The 19,085-nt window shown below is 52.7% G+C and overlaps 1 protein-coding gene across 1 annotated transcript in view; it reads right to left on the bottom strand.

The window, feature by feature from the left end:
- FGD5 (FYVE, RhoGEF and PH domain containing 5) overlaps positions 1–19,085 on the bottom strand; it is a 115,483-nt gene that overhangs the window by 54,241 nt on the left and 42,157 nt on the right. The window contains exon 3 of the mRNA XM_068558152.1: positions 11,999–12,131. Coding sequence (XP_068414253.1) covers positions 11,999–12,131 — 133 coding nt within the window. The remainder of the gene's footprint in view (positions 1–11,998; positions 12,132–19,085) is intronic.

Below are 19,085 nucleotides of genomic sequence, written 5' to 3'. Positions count from 1 at the left end.
GCCGCCCAGCCGCACTTCCTCCCCAGGCCCCAGGCAAACCTGCCGGCTCAGTGCTGGCCATTCTGGGACCAGCGCAGGGCGGGAGGAACAGTCCTCCTTTAGGGACCCTCCTGGCTAAACAGACCCAGAAAGAGTTGGGAGTCTTGGTCCTCTGCCTGGGACTTAGTTTCTCCAGCTATAAGACAGGGGTTCCTAGGCCCCTTCTAGAACAGCGGTTCCCCAAGTCTGGTCTGAGAAGCCCCAGGGTTCTGCCTCTCCTTCCCAACTACGTTATCTGTGTGAGCCTGGATTTCCACTAAACTTGACCAAAACAGCATTTTCAACAGACGGAACCCGAGGAGAATCCAGGCGTCTCCTATGAAGCCGGACGTTAACAATGTTTGCGAAAATGTAAAACCTGGTCACTCTTCTCGCTAAATATTTTGCAAAACAACTATTTTTCATAATAAGTGCTATCTATGTTAACATATAATGGTCTATTGTTGTTATTTTTAAATGAATTAAAAGACAGATGTTTTAAGTTTTTCTCAGCGTTACTTTCTCATGTGGTAACTATGGATAGATATAACTTATAGAAATAAAAACTCTTAGGGGTCTTCAACCATTTTTATGAGGACAGAGGGGTCTCAGACCAAAAGGTTTTGAGAACCACTGTTTTAGAGGCTGTCACACTGATCGTGTAGGACTGTGGACCGAAAAGCTCTTCATTCTCAGTGAAGATCTAAAGAGGAGGCATCACTGCCACTGTATTGTAACAACAATCACCGTTACTGTTATGGTGAAAGGAGGGTAATGAGCCCCAGGCTGTATGGCCTGGCCCTCAGCATGGCCCTACGTATTCCCCGGGGGCCACACCATCTCTCCACAGCGTCCTGTCCTGCAGAAGAGGAAGAAACCACCTCCAAAGCTCCTGTTTTGTCACCTCTCTCCCTGCTTGCAGGCCCCCTGGGTTGATACCTGCTCTGCCTTTCAACAGCTGCCTCTTTCCTTTTACCCTCGTCTCTGCCAGCTCCGGGCCAAGCCCCATGTCCTGACGTCTTGGTGCCTGGCTCAGTGTCCCCTCCCTAGTTCACACCTGTACCCCGGCCTGTGGTCACCTGGGAACTCCACCCTCCACGCCGTAACCCTCAGCCTCTCACCTCCTGGAGACTCCCTTCCTCCTCAGACGACTTTCACCTACTTCTATGTCTGTTCCACCCACCTGGGCCTTGTCCCCACTCAGAACTGCCCTGCTCTGAGGTGGTGGGGACCTAAGCTCCCGAGCGCCCCTCCACCCTCAGCTGAACTCCCCTCTTAGCTCACGAGAGCTGCAGCCTTGGACCTACTCCAATCCACACAACGTTGTGGGGACTGCCTTCTGCTGTCACTTGCACTCCCAAGTGGCTCCCCAGGACTTACAGAAAGAACTTGTCGTCCAGCTTGATGCTGAGACCTGCGCTCTGGGGTCAGAAGACCTGGGTTCAAGTCCTGGGCTCCAGCCCTTCCTAAACCTATGGTCTTGGACAATTTATTTCTCTTCTCTGAGCCCCATCGGTAAAAGAGGGATAATAACAATACCTACTTAATAATATAACAGCTAGAGTTTCTTGACCACTTAGTACGTGCTAAATATGGCTCTGAGCTTTTTTTTTTTTTCTTAATTGTGGCTCACGGGCCCAGTTGCTCCGCGGCATGTGGGATCTTCCCACAACAGGGCTCGAACCCGTGTCCCCTGCATTGGCAGGCAGATTCTTTTTTTTTTTTGGGGGGGTGGGGTTTATTTATTTATTTATTTATGGCTGTGTTGGGTCTTCGTTTCTGTGTGAGGGCTTTCTCTAATTGCGGCAAGTGGGGGCCAGTCTTCATCGCGGTGCGCGGGCCTCTCACTATCGCGGCCTCTCTTGTTGTGGAGCACAGGCTACATACGCGCACAGGCTCCAGACGTGCAGGCTCAGTAATTGTGGCTCACGGGCCTAGTTGCTCCGCGGCATGTGGGATCTTCCCAGACCAGGGCTCGAACCCGTGTCCCCTGCATTGGCAGGCAGATTCACAACCACTGCGCCACCAGGGAAGCCCGGCTCTGAGCTTTTTACACGAATTACCTCACTGAATCTTCCCAAAAAATCTATGAGGAACTATTATTATTACCTCCATTTCACAGATGGGGAAACTGAGGCACAAGTAAGTCCTACCCTGCACCTGTGACTCCGCCTAAAGACCCTTTCCAGGCACCGTACCTTCATTCCTCGGGGCTTTTTGGCTCACACAGGTGCCTGTGTCCAGAACTTCCCTGTGATCGAATAAGTGTCTCTAGGTCACACGCTTAACCCCAGTGAGGCAGAGCGCCAAGGCAGGCCCCCTATGCTCCACATCTGCCAGCCGCACATCCCGTGAGCGGGGCAGGGGGGCACATCCGCAAAGAGGGAAGGGGCTGCCGTCCAGGGCTGTTTCAAGCCCTGGGGAAATATTCCTAATGAGTCCTCGCTACTTTGAGGGTCCCAGCGAGGGGCCTTGCTGGGGTCTCCCGAGGCCACAGCTGGAGCAGGGAACGTGCTCAGGGAGCCAGACTCACGGGGCAGCAGGGACCCCAGGAGAACGCTTGTCTCCGACGCCCCTCGGGGCACCACCCGCACGGACAGCGGCCACCTCCCCCTTGGAATGCAGACCGGGGCTCCCAGCACGGCCTTCAGCGGCCGCTGGAAAATTCAGACAGGCGCTCAGGGAGAGATGGCTCATCTTTCATCCCAGCTGTCGCCTGTGTTCCCACAGGTGGCAGAGGAGGGATGAGGAGGGCAAAGGAGAGGCAACACCTGCAGGACAAGGGGGTAAGAAGGAGGGACCAAACACAGCCCCTCCCCCCCTCCTCCGCCAGGACCAAGTGGTAGGCTTCGCTTCCTGCTGACACCCAGCCTTATTCTAGTTCCTGAGCACAGGCTGGTGTGAGTCTGGGTTTGGCCCAGATACTCTAGAAAACTTTCAGTTGCAAAGAATCTTTGGTTCCGGATGCAGTTTGTAATAGAGGACAGCACGCTATCTTGGAACACCCCGAATGAGGCATCAGGAGACCTGGCGCCTACTCCTGACTCTGCCGCCAACGTGCCAAACAGCCACGAGCGAGCAGCGGCCTCTCCAGGAGCTGCAGTCTTCCCTCCCGTGAGATGAAGGGATCTCGTGCATCACAGACTCCACACCCAATTCCCTCTGCCCCCGGCCCCTGGCAACCACCATGCTACTCCCTGCTCCTATGACTCTGTCTTAGATCTCTCCTGTAAGCGGCATCACGCAGTATTTGTCCTTCTGTGACTCCCTTGCTTCACTGAGCACCATGTCCTCCAGGTTTGTCCATGTTGTACCACGTGACAGGATTTCCTTCCTTTTAAAGGCTGAATAACATTCCATTGTATGTGGAGACCACACTTTGTTTATCCATCCATCCCTCGATGGACATTGAGAGGGTAGATTTCATGTTAAGTGTTCTTACCACAATAAAAACAATAAAACGAAGTGACCTCTAAATGCCTCTGTCAGCTCTCTCACCTTCTGGGAGCCTAAGAGTGTGGTGGTAACTGTGGCCGGGCCAGCTCACTGGAAAGGCCGGCACACGGCTCGTACGAGACACAGCCTTCCTGCCCTCAGCATCTCACTCCGGTTCGGGGAAGGACCAGCCACAAGTCAAGAAGCCAGTCAGTGACTGGCCTCCATGCCTTCGTGCTGTCTGCCTTGGCCTCCTATGTACCCTCTCTCTCCTTTCTACTTAGTCACGTCCCACTCTCCTTCACAGAGCACTTATGCCTCACCTCCTCCTGGAAACCTCCCTGATTGTCCTGACTTCTAAGACTTGGGATAGTCACACTGCTCAGGGTTTAGCTCACAAAGCTGAGGCCGCCATGGCTGCCCCATAATTGTTCCATCTCACGAGCAGCCTTTGTCTTGTAAAAAACTGTGAGACGTAACCCTCATTAAAGTGTATAAAATGTAAAGTTTAGAGATTATCACATAAGGAGCTGTCTCATTCTCCAGCCTGACTGTAAGTCCCCACGGTCAGGCACCCCACCAGCTTCTCTTCCCGCACCTCGGAGAGCTGGGGGCACTGGGGTGTTCCATACAGACTGGACGGCTGACATACAGACCAGAGTTCAAATCTGAGTGAGCATACGAGCCACTGGGGGGGGGGAGATCCTGTAAACATGCAGATCCCGATTGGACAAATGTAGGGGGGCCTGGGGTGTTGCTGGTCCACATGTCCAACTCTGAGCAGCAGGGCTGTAGACCAGGCACAGAGAACGACTGTCACGAAGTTGGGAAGGAGAAAGTGAGGGCGAGTGTGACCCTGTGGCCCGAATTCTAAACTGGTCAAAGGGGCACGTCTGAGACTTGGCAGAGAGGAAAAGCAGCCACAGAATAAGCTCTCACGGGACCAGGGGATCCCAACGGCCCCCCATCCCCAGCTTCTTGGCTCCTGACAGCCTGCAAGCCCTCCAGGGCCCTGAACAAGGGGTGTGAGACAGGCGGGTACCCAGGATGCCTCCCGGACCTCTGAGCTCCTGTTCTCTCCCTTCCGCTTCGGGTTCTGAGAGTCTGCACCCTGCTCCTCCTCCGCTCAGCAAGGCCTGAAAATGTCTCTGCGTTACTCTGCTGAATTGCTGTGCCCTCTGCATGGTTGCTGTGGGGCCGGTGAGAGGCAGGCTTGGCTCCCGACTCCATCCCTCGCTGTGCACTGTAAATTGTACAGGACCAAACCAGTGTTTTTGTTTATTAAACTGTCATTCATCGAAGTTTGTTTTCCTCACTTAAACGCAGGAACTGAGTCTAATGCATTCACTTACTTATTCGTTTTTTGGAGGATATTTACTCAATACTATTTTATGTGCCAGGCAGCAGGGACGTAACTGTGAATAGGACAATCATGGTCTCTGCCTTCCTGGAGCTACTCTGAGAGGGGAAGGCAAACAATATGCAAGTAAGCAGAAAAATAAAGAACATAATCACAGCTTGAGATAAGCATGAGGAAGGAAATGACAGGAATGAGCAGGGTGAGCAGGGGAGGCCTCTCTGAGGAGGTGACATCTCATCTGAGACCTGCAGCCAGCAGTGCAAAGGGCAGGAAGAGTATCTAGACTGGAAGCAAGTGCAAGTGCAAAGGCCCTGGGGTGGGTTTACAGAACAGACTGACTCGTTCTGTAGCCTTCGAGGCTGAATTTCATTTGATCCATAATTAAGACATGGCAACAGAAGATGAAATGCCAGGGATTTAAAATCTTTCAAATCTGGTGCCAACCGCCAGAATAGCAAACTCAAGTGGAGAAGCAGGCGGGTGGCGGGCGGGCGGGTGGTGGGGGGCATGGGAGAATGGCGAGTTCAGCTTGGGATGTGTCCAGTTTGAGGTGTCTGCAGGGCTTCCAAGAAGGGCCCCAAAAAGCAGCTGGCAGATGGAGTGCGGGGTCGCAGGGAGGGGTGGGGCAGAAGGTCGGCTCCGGGAACACACCTGAGGAGGGCTGGCCGCTGGCCCGGAAGGGGCTGCCTGAGCAGAGGACACAGGAGGACAGCGGGGCTGGAGGAACCCAGGCCCCGGGACGTCAACGCCTCACGTGGAGGCGTGGGCAGAGAGGATGGTCAGGGGAGTAGGGAGAGGACAAGGAGAGAACGGAGCCAGAGAAGCCGAGGCAGCTCCCAGGGCGGGGAGACCACCAGAGCGGAGGCTTGGGATCTGAGGTGGACAGTGTGCAGGGCGAATGACTGCAGCAGCGGGGGCAGGAGAGCAGGGAGGAGCATGCCTGTGGGCGGAGCCAAGTCCTGCAGAACCCGTCCAGCCCACCCCCTTCTCCTCTGCTCCCCCACGCTGACCTCGGCTGTATAGGCTCATTCCCACCTCCCGCCCCGCCTTTGCGCTGTTGCCCCCGGCCCGGAATGCTCTGTCCCTAGACCTTCCCGTTTCCTCCTCCCTCACAACGTTCAGCTCCCTGCTCGAAGGGTGCCTCCTCATCACAAAGGCCTTCTCTGGGAAACTGGAACCCGCCTGCATCTCTGGAGGGAAAGTCAAATGGGGCAGCTGTAAAATGGTATGGCAGTTCCCCCCCAAATTAAAAATAGAATGACTATGTGATCTAGCAATTCTACTACTGGGTACATATACAAAAGAATTGAAAGCAATGTCTTAAAGAGATATCTGTACACGCATGTTCACAGCAGCCTGATTCATAATAGTGGAAAAGTGGAGGCAACCCAAGCATCCATCGATGGATGAACTGAAAAACAACATGTGATACGGGGCTTCCCTGGTGGCGCAGTGGTTGAGAATCTGCCTGCCGATGCGGGGGACACGGGTTCGAGCCCTGGTCTGGGAGGATCCCACATGCCGCGGAGCAACTGGGTCCGTGAGCCACAATTACTGAGCCTGCGCGTCTGGAGCCTGTGCTCCGCAACAAGAGAGGCCACGATGGTGAGAGGCCCGCGCACCGCGATGAAGAGTGGCCCCCGCTTGCCACAACTGGAGAGAGCCCTCGCACAGAAACGAAGACCCAACACAGCCAAAAATAAATAAATAAATAAATGATAATTAAAAAAAAAAAAAAGAATCCTGGTGGATACAGAACTAACATCATTTGGGAAAGGGTAGAGACTGGGAATAAAACTGTATATTTAAAAAAAAAAATGTGATACGCACACATAATGGAATATTATTCAGCTTTAAAAAGGAAGGAAATCCTGACACCTGGGACAACATGGATGAACCTTGAGGACGTTCTGCTAAGTGAAATAAGCCAGACACAAAAAGACAAATACTGTATGATTCCACGCATGTGAGAGTAGTCAAAATCACAGAAGCAGACAGCAGAACGGTGGGTGCCGGGAGGACTGTAGTGGGGAGCTGCTGTCTAAGGGATACTGAGCTTCAGTTTGGGAAGATGAAAAGGTTCTGGAGATGGGTGGTGAGGATGGTTGCACAATAAGGTGAATGTTTTGTTTTTCTTTTTTTTAATGTAAGTTTACTGTTCTCTCTGTTTTTTTTCTCAATTTATTTATTTATTTATTTGGATCTGTTGGGTCTTCGTTGCTGCGTACGGGCTTTCTCTAATTGCGGCAAGCGGGGGCTACTCTTCTTTGTGGTGCGCGGGTTTCTCATTGCGGTGGCTTCTCTTGTTGTGGAGCAGGGGCTCTAGGTGGAAGGGCTTCAGCAGTTGTGGCATGCGGGCTCAGTAGTTGTGGGACATGGGCTTAGTTGCTCCATGGCATGTGAGATCTTCCTGGACCAGGGATCGAACCCGTGTCCCCTGCGTTGGCAGGCAGATTCTTAACCATTGCGCTACCAGGAAAGTCCCAACGTGAATGTTCTTAAGGCCACTGAACTGTATACTTAAAAATGGTCAAGATGGAAGATTTTATGTTACGTGTATATTCACGAAATTTTTAAAAATGGAAAAAAAAGGGCTTCCCTGGTGGCGCAGTGGTTGAGAGTCTGCCTGCCAACGCGGGGGACGTGGGTTCGAGCCCTGGTCTGGGAAGATCCCACATGCCGCGGAGCAACTAGGCCTGTGAGCCACAACTACTGAGCCTGCGCGTCTGGAGCCTGTGCTCTGCAACAAGAGAGGCCGCGACAGTGAGAGGCCCGCGCACTGTGATGAAGAGTGGCCCCCGCTTGCCGCAACTAGAGAAAGCCCTCACACAGAAACGAAGACCCAACACAGCCGAAAATAAATAAATAAAATTAATTAAAAAAAAAAACCCAACAGCCTTCTCCAGCCTCCCTGTCTAAGTTTCCTCCCTCTCCTCACCCCCAGTGCTCTGTCCTTCGCCACAGTGGTTTGTTTTGTTTGTTCGTTGTTAATAGCACTTTCACCACCTAAACCCACCTTGGGAGTTTTCTGGATGACTGTTCATCCCCTTCTAGAATGTAGACTCTAGCAGAGCCAGCAGACACCTGGTCTGACTTGTGGCTGCTGTATCTTCAGCCCTTAGAAGGGTGCCTGGCACATAGTAGGTGCTCAGTAAGTACTCAGTAAATAAATAAAATTCTGTTGAAGAGGAGGAGGAACGGGTGAAACTGGGTGAGGACACAGAGAGAAGAGGTGCAGATGGGAGGGAGTTCACATCGACAGGAGAGTGTTTTCTGGGAAGGAGAACAGGCTGCAGGAGAGGAAGCTGCAGCAGGTTTGGAATGGCCTCCCCGAGGCCCGGAGGAGTGCGTGTCTGCAGTGCAGCCAACGCGCAGCCGGAAGGGGGGGTATCAGGGTCTCCAGCATGGAGAAGGCGCAGTGTGACATTTAACACAGGCTGGGGACTCGCCCAGTGGAAATGACCAGGGTTCAAGTGGATCCTTTTTTTTGGTTTGGTTTGGTTTTTGGCTGCGCCACGCAGCTTGCGGAATCTTAGTTCCCTGACCAGGGACCGAACCTTCACCCTTGGCAGTGAAAGCACAGAGTCCTAACCAGTGGACCGCCAGGGAATTCCCCACGCAGATCCTTTAACCCCAGAGATTGTCAGGCAAGGCCACAGGTGCAAGGCTAGGGGCACGAGGTCAGCAAGGAGGCCCGGGCCAGGTCGCTGGGACCGTGGGTGCAGCCAGGGAGGGGACGTCCTGAGTGGGCGGGGACCAGGGAGGGCGTGAAGGCAGGATGGGTCTGCTCCAGGGGACAGGGCTGGGCTCAGGGGTGGACCCGGCCAGGAAACAACGTCCATGGTGACAGCGGGAGCCCGGCCAGGGAGGAGGTAGCCGGGAGGGGCCGCCAACTCCTGGGCTGGTCTCAGGGGAGCTGGTATCTCGCCTGAAAAGTCCCCATTAGCCTGAAAACCAGGCGCATTGTCGGGGAGGGGCAACTCGACAGCCCGCCTTTGAATGTCTCCTTTCATTGCTAGATCTATTTTTAGGTCCCTCTTGATTCTTTTTTGCCCCCTCTTTCCTTCAACCCACACCCTTTGTACATCTGTGAGTGGGAGAGAGAGAGGTCAGACAGGTGGGTGGACCAGCTGGGCTCAGTATCCTGTCCTGCTCCAAAATCCTCTCCCCTCCTGACTCGGTCACCCCAAAACATCTGGGAAGGGTGGGGCTCACCACTTTTTATTTATTGTTACATAAACCATATCACACTGTAAGAAGGGTGGGGCTCACCACCACACCCCCAAACACGCCTCCCAAGGCCCCGGGGAGGCAATTCTATGATCACGCACACTTGGTCCAGGTCTGCCCCTCTGAGACGGTTGGAGATGGTAATCTGGGTCCCACTTCCCCCAGGACAAGACGGAGGCGAGGTCTGCCTTTTAGAGAAACAGAATTTTCAGAGAGAATTGAACACAAAAGAATACGGAGTAAATGCTCCTCCACCCCACCCCTGCCCCACCAAACCGTCTGCAGCAAAAAGGAGCCAGGAAAGATTGCTCAGTCTGGAAAGCTCCCAGTGATCTGGGAGCCCTTCCACCCTGAGGGCTGCCAGGGAGTGTCTGTAACAGACTGGGGCAGGGGATTTAGCGGCAGGTATGAAGACTGAGTGAAACTGCAAGTGCTCTCGGATCCACCCCCTCCTGGGATCCACCCTCCGCAAAAACGTGTGTGTAAGGAGGGGTATGAACAGGTGCCCTGCAGTGCTGTCCACTGAGCAAAAAAAAAGAGACATTGTAAATGTCCCTCAGCAGGGGGAGGGCAAAATAAATGACAGCACATCCAGACACTGGAATACTATACGGCAGGAAAAAATTAAGTTAGAGCTCCCTGTGCCAATGTGGGAAGATCTCTAAGGTACTAGTAAATGAACCCAACCAAGTTACCCCTCCACCCCCGTTTCTTATAGTTTGATGTGGTTTACCGAAGAAAAAAAAAATCACAACTCCACAAACAATACCATCCATTTCCCACGCATAATGATGATGTATGTAGGTGAACACAGGGAAAAAGTTCTGGAAGGATACACACCAAACTGCATACCAGTTACCTCCATAAGGGCACAAGGACCAGGAATGAGTGTCCCAGGGCACTTAACCCTCACCCGTGATGATTTCATATGTTATGAGGATCATCTAGCAGAGCACACCTCGGGCAATGAGAACCTGATTTCTAAAGGCCATTTTACCTCTGCTACACCATGAAGGCCTCATAAGGAGGAAGAGAGCATGGCGGGGGGTGGGGGGTGGCAGTCAGTCCGCTCGGCAGCTGAAGAGGCTGGGCTCCCGAGTGGACTGACCTGCCGTGGGGAGTCTGGACCCACACTTCTCCCTCTGTGCTCTCAGGATGACAGGACCGTCCTTCTCAGGATGGGAAGTGACCAGCCAGTGGTAACACAGCTGGAGGGGGAGATGCAGGTGGTCCCAGAGGAAGGTTTAACAGAGAACTCAGTGACTGCTGGGAAATCATCACGAGGTACAGAAAGTTGCACATGGGCCCCACTGCCCTCTCAGCCCTTCAACTCTTCTGGGCCTGGGATCCAGCCCCAGCTCCCAGCTTCAGAGAAAGGACCAAATCCCCGATGACAAGCTATGTCTTTCTGCTCCCAGGCTCCATGACCCCAGGGATGCCCAGAAAAGCCAAAATCATCTCTAAATGGGCACCACTCACTCAAAGCTTGCCTCCCTTGTCACCCTCTCCCCACTCCAGGAGCCAACAGCCTCTTCTTGGGTGAGGGGAAGAAGTGGAGAGATAAGAGGAGGCCACCGGGATTGCAGCGGAAAAACAAACAAACAAGACTGGGTTTGGAGTCAGACCTGTTTTCAAGTCCAACCCCTTCAACCACTAGCAGTGTGGCCTTGGGCAAGTTACTTAACCTCTCTGAACCTCTGTGTGCTCGACTGCAAAACAAGACAACGGTACCGGCTTCAAAGTGGTTGTAAGGAGTGAAAGAGCAGACGAGGAAGCTCGGAGTGCCCAGCAGACAGCTCGCTGTCTAGAGAGGGAAGGGGAAGGGGGTGCGGACGAGCCGGTGGGAAAGCCCCCTTCACCGCTCCCACAGCACTGGGCACATGGGCAGACAGGAGAGTGAATTTTTAAAAGAAATCGAGTGTATGAAACAAAATCAAAGACATGCCCATTTATAAAATGCTTGGTAGGGGCCAGGCACCTGTACCAAGTGCTCCCACAGGAAGAGTCTGTAATCAGAGGGGCCCGCCTCACCTAGGCTGGGAGGGAAAGATGCCCAGAGTGGGAGACAGACAGGAACAGGGGCCCGAGGGCACTTCCTCTGCCGCCCCGGCTCCTCCTTGGCAGATGGCAGACGGGAGCGGGCCCGCGAGATGGGGGAGGGGGAGAACTTCAGGCTGGTCTCAACCTTCCGTGCAGCTGGGGTGTCCCCCTGGTCTAAATTCCTGGCCCCCAGCACCTTGTGATGTCTCCTGGGTGACACTAGTAACAGCCATGTGGCCCTGGGCAAGTTCTTCCGCTCTGACAGTTTCTGCAAACGGGAAACACGGGAGACAGCCCGTGCCTTCTGGAAGGGGCATGGAAGGACGAGATCGGCCGAGCAGAGGTAACCACCCCACACCCTATGCCCGACGCCCAGTGCGAAGGTCTGGGCCTCCGCTGTGACTTGGGCCCCAACTCGCCATCCGCCTCCAGAGAAGTGACAGCCCTCCTCTCAGCCCTGCCCCCCTCAGCAGCACTGCAGGCAACGGGGACACCAGCTCTCATTCTGAAGTTTTCACTTCACGAAACTTGCTCATAACCCTTAACTCATCTTACCCTCATGATTCCCACTTCACAGATGAGGTAAGTGAGGCTGCCCAGGGCACCAAGGTCATTGGAATCCAGCCCTGTCTGGATTCAAATCAGGCAGCTCTATTCCACTTCATCCCCAGGCTTCCTGGGACCCAGGAGGATGTCAGCAGTCACCCCTGCAGCATCAGCGCCCCCGTGTCTGCCATGTGTCTTCAGGCCGCAGCCCCAGCCGCCCTGTGACTCAGCCTCTGCATCCAGCTTGGGGTCAGCTGTTTGAAAACAGCTCCCTCCGCACGGAGAAGGGCAGGAGTGGACCCTCTCTCCGCCTTCACACCTCTGACGCCCACATCCCGCCGGCCCCCTGCCTGGGGTGGGGAGCCCTACCTTGTGGGTGAGGCTGGGGTCTCCTGAAGCACTGTCCTCCTCCTCCGAGCTTCCCCGCTCTTCATCCGACGTGAGGTCCTCCTTGGGGGCCACCGCCGAGATGGGACAGACCTTATAGGGCTCTGTGTAGGCGCTGGGGTCAGAGCAGAGGAGAGAGAGGGTTAGAGCTCCCTGTCCAACAAGCGAACAGGCCAGGCGCCCTACTAATGCCATGAGCCGTTAATGAGTGCTCTGTGCTTCCATGAGGACCCAGAAGTGAATAGGACGAGGCACGGACCTCCTTCCTGCCCTCACTCCAGCCAGTCCGTTCTCCTACTAGTTCCTTGAACATTCCAAGCTCTTTGCTGCCTCAGTACCTTTACATGTGCTGTTCAAGACAGACTTGTCTCCCTTAGACACGAGGTAGGCTGGGATGCTGAAGGAAGGCACAAATAATTACTATGAGGGCAAGAGATGTTCACTGTGATCAGTCTGGCAGTCTGGACTGGCCTGGTTGCGCAGCAGCGTCAGTCCTCAAGGTGGTCGTGTCCTCTGGGCCTGAAGAAGGGATGCAATGACGTGGCAGACAGAGTCTGGGATGTGCATTCTAGCCCCTCGCCCGAGCCCTGCCGCCAGCCAGATCATGGACAAGACACAGCTCAGGGTATCAGTTTCCACCTAGGCTACTCTGGAATAATGATTCCTATTCTCATTTTCTTGGCAGATGCTGTGAGGATCAATATGTAGAAAGCTTATTCAGGTGTGATACTCTCATATCTATATAACTATGACTATTATGTAGGCATTGTCATTAATTGATTAAATAATACATTCACTCAGTAAGTATTTATTGATTGCCTGCTTTATGCCTGGCACAGAGCCAGGCAGTGGGTAAAACGCCGGTGAATAAAGCAGATATGGTCCCTGTCCTCAAAAAGGGAAAAGCTAATATATGATCATAAATTGTGACACGTGAAGGAAAAGGATGTGCTCTCATAGAGAGTAACAAGGAGGGGGGCTGTTTAGATAGGTCAGGGAAGGCATCTCTGAGGCTGAGACCAGAAGGAGGAGAAGGAGCCTTGTGATAGGAGGGGAAGTGTTCCAGGCAGGAAGCAGCATGTGCAAAGGCACCGAGGCAGCAAAGAGCCTGGCATGTGACATAAGCTGACCTGGAGCAGAAGAACCCTCCTTTCTCTGCCTTCTAAACCTTCCTCACAGAGGATGCTCTGGCCCCATCACAACAGCCTCCTTGCTCTGCTCCCTGCTCCCAGCCTCCCTCTCCACACAGCAGAGTGATTGATTGTTCTACCACAGAAATTGGGCCACGTCCCCCTCCTACTCAAGAACCTTCAATGGCTCCCTCCTGCCTTTGGCAATGTGGTCCCAGACAACTTCTCACAAAACTTCTCTTCATGCTAAAAATTCAGGCATCTTGTCTTATTAAATTCTTATCAAATACTGATTCCTGCCCGCTGGGAATGATGGATGGATGGATGGATGGACAGATGGAGGAGGGGCGGCGAGGAGGGAACCTCCATCCTCTGGAGTGGCCCTGCCAACTCCAGCCCAGGCCTTCGGTGGGCAGGTGCAGGGCCCTCGCCTCAGGTCTAGTTCAGGCAGGGGGAAGCATGGCCAGGGTGGGTACATCAGGAGAGGAGAAACTGAGCCTTAGGTTGCAGTGCAAGTAGAGGCCCTTCTTGGAGCTCCTTCCTGACTATCATAGGAGCCAGACCATGGACACCTCTCTCCAGAACACCTGAAGCCCAGGAAACAAGGGTCTGCCTGGAGCAGGACGGGCGTCCCCTGGTCCACACATTGGCGAAGAGGCTAGAAAGATGAGCAGCCTGTTCCTGCCTGGGCTCTTGCTGCGTGTGTGTGTGTGTGAGTGTGTGTGAGTGTGTTAGTGTGTGTGACTGTGAGTGTGTGAGTGTGAGTGTGTGAGTGTGTGTGTGTGAGAGAGTGGTGAGGGCTTGGAGCTGTGCACTTGTCTGCAGAGGCACAGCCCTGATCCAAGCTGAGCCACAACCCGCTCTGCCATCCAACTGCACACCCTTCTGGCCACTCCTCTTTCTTCCTCTTTTTCAAGATTTACTTTGTTCTTTTCTTTCAAACTATGAGAGCAAACAAGTACTTTGCAACAAGCCATATACCACGGAGGTGTACAAAGGCATGCGAGAGCCTCCCCTCCTGCTGGGGCCACCAGTTCCCTCCTCTAAGGAGCTGTCCCCTGGCCCAAAGGTCAGGAACGCCGCACCTGCTGAGGGAGCTCAGAACCATGCTCGAGAAAGTGACGGCGTGGACAGTCTCACTGAGCCCGGCTCCCCTCCCTCCAGAGCTGTGCGTGTCCTCAGACAGGGAGCAGAGCCCTGCTCTCCCTCCATGAGGAATGGCCACATTAGGCCCCAGCAGGAGCCCATTAGGCCCTGTGAAGGGTGGCCAGTAGTGGTGAGGCAAGGAGCAGTTAACTGTGCCCCGAGACCATTCCTCCTCCTTATCAAGGAAAAGCAGGTATACAGCAGGCCTTTCCTAGAACGTGCTGTGAAGGAGGAAAGGATTCCCAGCCAAGCCTCCCGCCGGGTAAAGGGTGCCTCCATCCTCCCAGGCAGCAAGCTGGAAACCCGAGCATCTTCTGCACAGCCAGCCGCTGCTTGAACATTAAACCTCTCCCAAATTCACCTTCAAATCTTCCCCGACTCCGCTGGCATCTCTATGACAGCCTTGTGGTCCAAGCCATCTCTTGCCTGGACGTCTGTAACACTTGCTTCCTATTGGCTCCCATTCCCCCCGACTGCCCTCCGATCTATTCACCCAGCGGCCAGAGGGACCCTCTCAAATCCAGTCTGATCCTGTCACCCTCTTGCTCAAATTGTTCAGGGATATTCCAGTGCTGTTGGGATTTGGCCCCAACAGCCCAGCCTGCCAGGCAAGGCTCCACTCAACCTGGGGCTGGGGAAGGTGGGCATCCTTGGGCCCTGATGCTGCCATGAAGTCTGCCCAGCATCAGACTCCACCAGGCATCCGGGGGCTCTGCCTCAAACCAGGCAAGGGCTGGACTCCTCGGAGCAGAGCCATGGGTGACACTGGGGAGAGAGCTCATAGACACCAAACCTCCAGAGAGGCGGAGAGGCCGGCTCATGGTCACGTGGCAAATCTGGACCAACACACATCGCTTCTGAAGATGCCTCTGCCTACACTCTATCCCACTTTAGAGACATGAAAACAGAGGTCCAGTTGGGTTCTCTCGGTGCACTGATGTGTGGGGTTGGCTCTCAGGTTGCAAGGGCAAAAGGAGCTTTGCTTTTGTTGTCTGTGCTCTTATTTTACTTCCTTTCTGAGAGGCAGCAGAGTGCAGCGATTAGAGCTCACTCTTGGGTGGGACCGCCTGGGTTCAAACCCTGGCTCGGCCACTTAATGGCCATGTTTAACCTCCCTAAGCCTCAGCAGTGCCCAATTCCCTGAGCTGCTGGGAGGATTCAATGAACTAAACAATGCAAGACACTAAGAACAGTTCCCAACACTTAATAACTCAATAAATGTGAGCTCTCCTCCCTACCAGCTTGGCCTGGCTGTGCACGGCTGCTCCATTATTGACCGACTGTCGTCTAATGTCAGCTCGTTTTTAACATTTGAACTATTCTGACCTCATCCTGAGTGATAATACCCGTGAAGTCACAGTACGTATTCTTCTAACACTTTAAGATAAACCATACAATAATTAACCTATAACACGTTTGACTGAAATGATCTTGCCCTCCATTGAAGACGCTCAGACCTTAGAGACAAACATGGTTACTGCTGACCCACCAACCATCTGTCCTCAATCCAACCTTAGCTTCTGGCTAGAAATGTGGCTCAGGCTCTTTTTATTCTCCTTCTTCCTCTCACTTCTGTTTTCTAGAAAGATCTAAAAGGGAAGTCAGGAGACAGGGGTTTGGGTTCTCTGATGATACTCTGGCTCATTTATTTCACTGTCCTATTGAGGGATTGTGAGCACAGCAGACGGGGACAAACTGCCATTAAAAACATGCTTTCACAACATAAAAGAGCAAGTATAATCCGAGGCCTTAACAGATTCAGTGGAAGCTGTAGTGACAGACCTTATATTGGACCGAAGTCATTTGTTAAATTAGCAAATCAAAACAGAACTGCCTCTATAGACCCGTGATATTTGCTACCAGGCTGATCTTCAAATACAGGGGAAGATAAACAGCTCCAAATGTTTTCTTAATAACTTCTGCCCAAATGCTCTGACAGGCCCTGGAGAACTCGTATCCTGGGTGAGTAACCACTTCCTCCGTAGGAGGACAGACTGGGAACCCTCACATAGCCCATCCATCGCCCCAGTCCGTCAACATAAACCTCTGAGGTGGGTCCTCTACACAGTATGCCCTAAGGAAGGCTGCAAGGTCTGTATTTTCAGCTATCTGGTTCCTATCTGCTTGCTTTTTGGTCATTCAGACTCTGTACTGTAGGTACTGGTAATACAGTGGTGAACCAACACATATTGTCTGTTCTACGGCCTCTCCAGTCAAAATGCCCATTATAATCATAACTAGGTGAGGTGTTGTCGCTAGACACCTTCTTTTTTTCTTTTTTAACATCTTTATTGGAGTATAATTGCTTTACAATGGTGTGTTAGTTTCTGCTGTACAACAAAGTGAATTAGTGTCTGCTGTACAACAAAGTGAATCAGCTATATGTATACATATATCCCCATATCCCCTCCCTCTTGCGTCTCCCTCCCACCCTCCCTATGGTCACAAAGCACTGAGCTGATCTCCCTGTGCTATGCAGCTGCTTCCCACTAGCTATCTATTTTACATTTGGTAGTGTATATATGTCCATGCTACTCTCTCACTTCATCCCAGCTTACCCTTCCCCCTCCCCGTGTCCTCAGGTCCATTCTCTACGTCTGCGTGTCTAGACACCTTCTTTGAACACACCAATAGATTACATATGAGAAAGCCCTCTGACCCAAACACCTACCCATCTACTCACTCACCCATCTATACACTTTTTCATCCACTCGCCCATTTAGCCACTCCCCCCTACCACCCTCCTCTCCATCCACCCCTCCATCCATCCACTCCTCTACCCATTCATCTATCCAATTACCCATCTACTTAGCCATCCATCACTGCATCCATTTATCCACGTACCTATCTGGCCATCCTTCTATCCATCCACTCAACTATCCAGCTACCCAATCATCCTTCCTTCCATCCATCCACTCCCTCACTCATTCAACAAACACAAATTAGCACCTACTTCAAAGTGCAAACACATGGAGGCCTCAGAGATGACTAAAGCACTCTCCTGGCCTCACAGAAAGCACAGTGCGAAGTGTTAGTTAAGAGGATGAGCTCAGAAGTCAGAATACTTGGTTTGAATCCCAGCTCTACCACTTCAAGCAAGTTACTTCAACTTTCCATGGCTCAGTTTTTTTTTTTTTAATCTGTAAATCAAGGGTAATGACACATGCTGGGAAAACAGACGAAATGCCACGTGGTCAGCACTGTAGGTTTAGAGACCAAGTGGTATAAAACTTTGTCATCAGATCAAGGAGAGTCACTGGGTGACCTTAGGCAAGTCACCCACCATCTCTGTTTCTTATCTGTCAAGTGGGGATGACTGTATAGGTTCACTGTGGGCTTCAATAAGAACATGATAGTAAAAGCAGCCATTGCCTAGAACATAGTAGGTCCTTTCTGGCCAGCCTGCAGGGGGGCCAAGTTCTAAACCCCCAGACTAGTCTTCACAGAGCTAGTCTCCCTCCCTCTCGGTTGACTTGTGCTTTAAAGGGAACATAAATTACAGCTGCCCAGAGCTGGCGACCTTAAACGACCCTCCAAATGAGCACAGTCCTTTCCAGCAGCCTAGAGTCATAAAAGGACATGTGCATCCACATGGGGGGACGAGGACTTTGTAACCTGGTCCAGGGCTGTCCGGCTCTGCCTATTAAACGCCATCCCATGTGACACTCACTGGGAGCCATAACCCTGAGCACAGCCAAAATGGCCTCATAACTCATAAAAAGGGAACGCTTTCCTCACTGGGAGCCTTTCAGTGGGTGCTCTGGCCCCTCGCTCCACCCCTGCTGGTGCAGTGACATATGCATGGAGGAGGCCAGATTGCAGATGTAATGTCCTCTGGCTCCTCTGAGATAGGCTGGGACCTTCCCGGAGCGCGCCAGCTTGGCGGGAGGGGCAGGGGGGCCTCGGGGCTGTGATCTCTGGGAGCTGGAAAGTTTGAGATGGAGGAGACAGGAGGACGGACTTGGTGAACATGACTATCCTAATCAATCAGCAGGGCGGCTGGAAGAGCTTGGAAGTGGATAGAGGAGAGGGCTGGGTGCAAAATCAGGGATTTCCAAATCCTCAGACATTTGATCTTGTCCTGTGTCTCCTCCCACATCCCTCAGCACCTTCAGAGGTCACTCGAACGTCCCTCCAGACCTTCCCCAGGTGGCATCTTCTGCCCTATTTCCTTGTCACTCAAAACTGACCCTTCACAGGTCCCCCTTCTTCAAAGGCACAAGAGATTTTCTTGGATACCACCCGCCCTGTAACTGGGAACTTTCAATCTCAGACGGTGGAAACTGCCCAAGAAGATGGGGGTCAGAGACGGGGGAGTCCTGCATTCACTGCTAACCCACTGCGTGATCCTCCCGGTGGGCCTCCACACCTGTAAAATGGAGGTGGAGAACAAGACACCCACAGACGTGAGACCGCGTGTTGAGACCGGACCACATGCCTCCGATGGCCTGGGGGCCAGGCCCTGAGAGCAGCTGCTGCCTGGAGTCTTCTCCTCTCTGCTTCATTCCTTCTTGGAGGGAATGCATCCTACACCCAGGGTCAGCCAAGGGCTAGTGCTTGTAATGCTTCCCAGAAACATGACTGAAGGAGAGGCTTTTTAAAAAATTCAATTTCCATTTTTCACTAAGTAAAAACAGAAGTGCATCCCTGCTCTCTGTCCTGTGACATCCACACCCCTCTTCTTAAAGCACAGCCTCAATGGTCTTTTACAGGGATTTGTTTTCTTGTTATAACAGCTTTACTGATATATAATTCATATACCACAGAACTGACCCTTTCAAAGTGCACAATCC

This window comes from Eschrichtius robustus, chromosome 12 (genome assembly GCF_028021215.1).
Source record: "Eschrichtius robustus isolate mEscRob2 chromosome 12, mEscRob2.pri, whole genome shotgun sequence".
Lineage (NCBI taxonomy): Eukaryota > Metazoa > Chordata > Mammalia > Artiodactyla > Eschrichtiidae > Eschrichtius > Eschrichtius robustus.
Note: the sequence above shows the minus strand (reverse complement) of the source record. Positions and strands in the feature narration are given on the sequence as shown.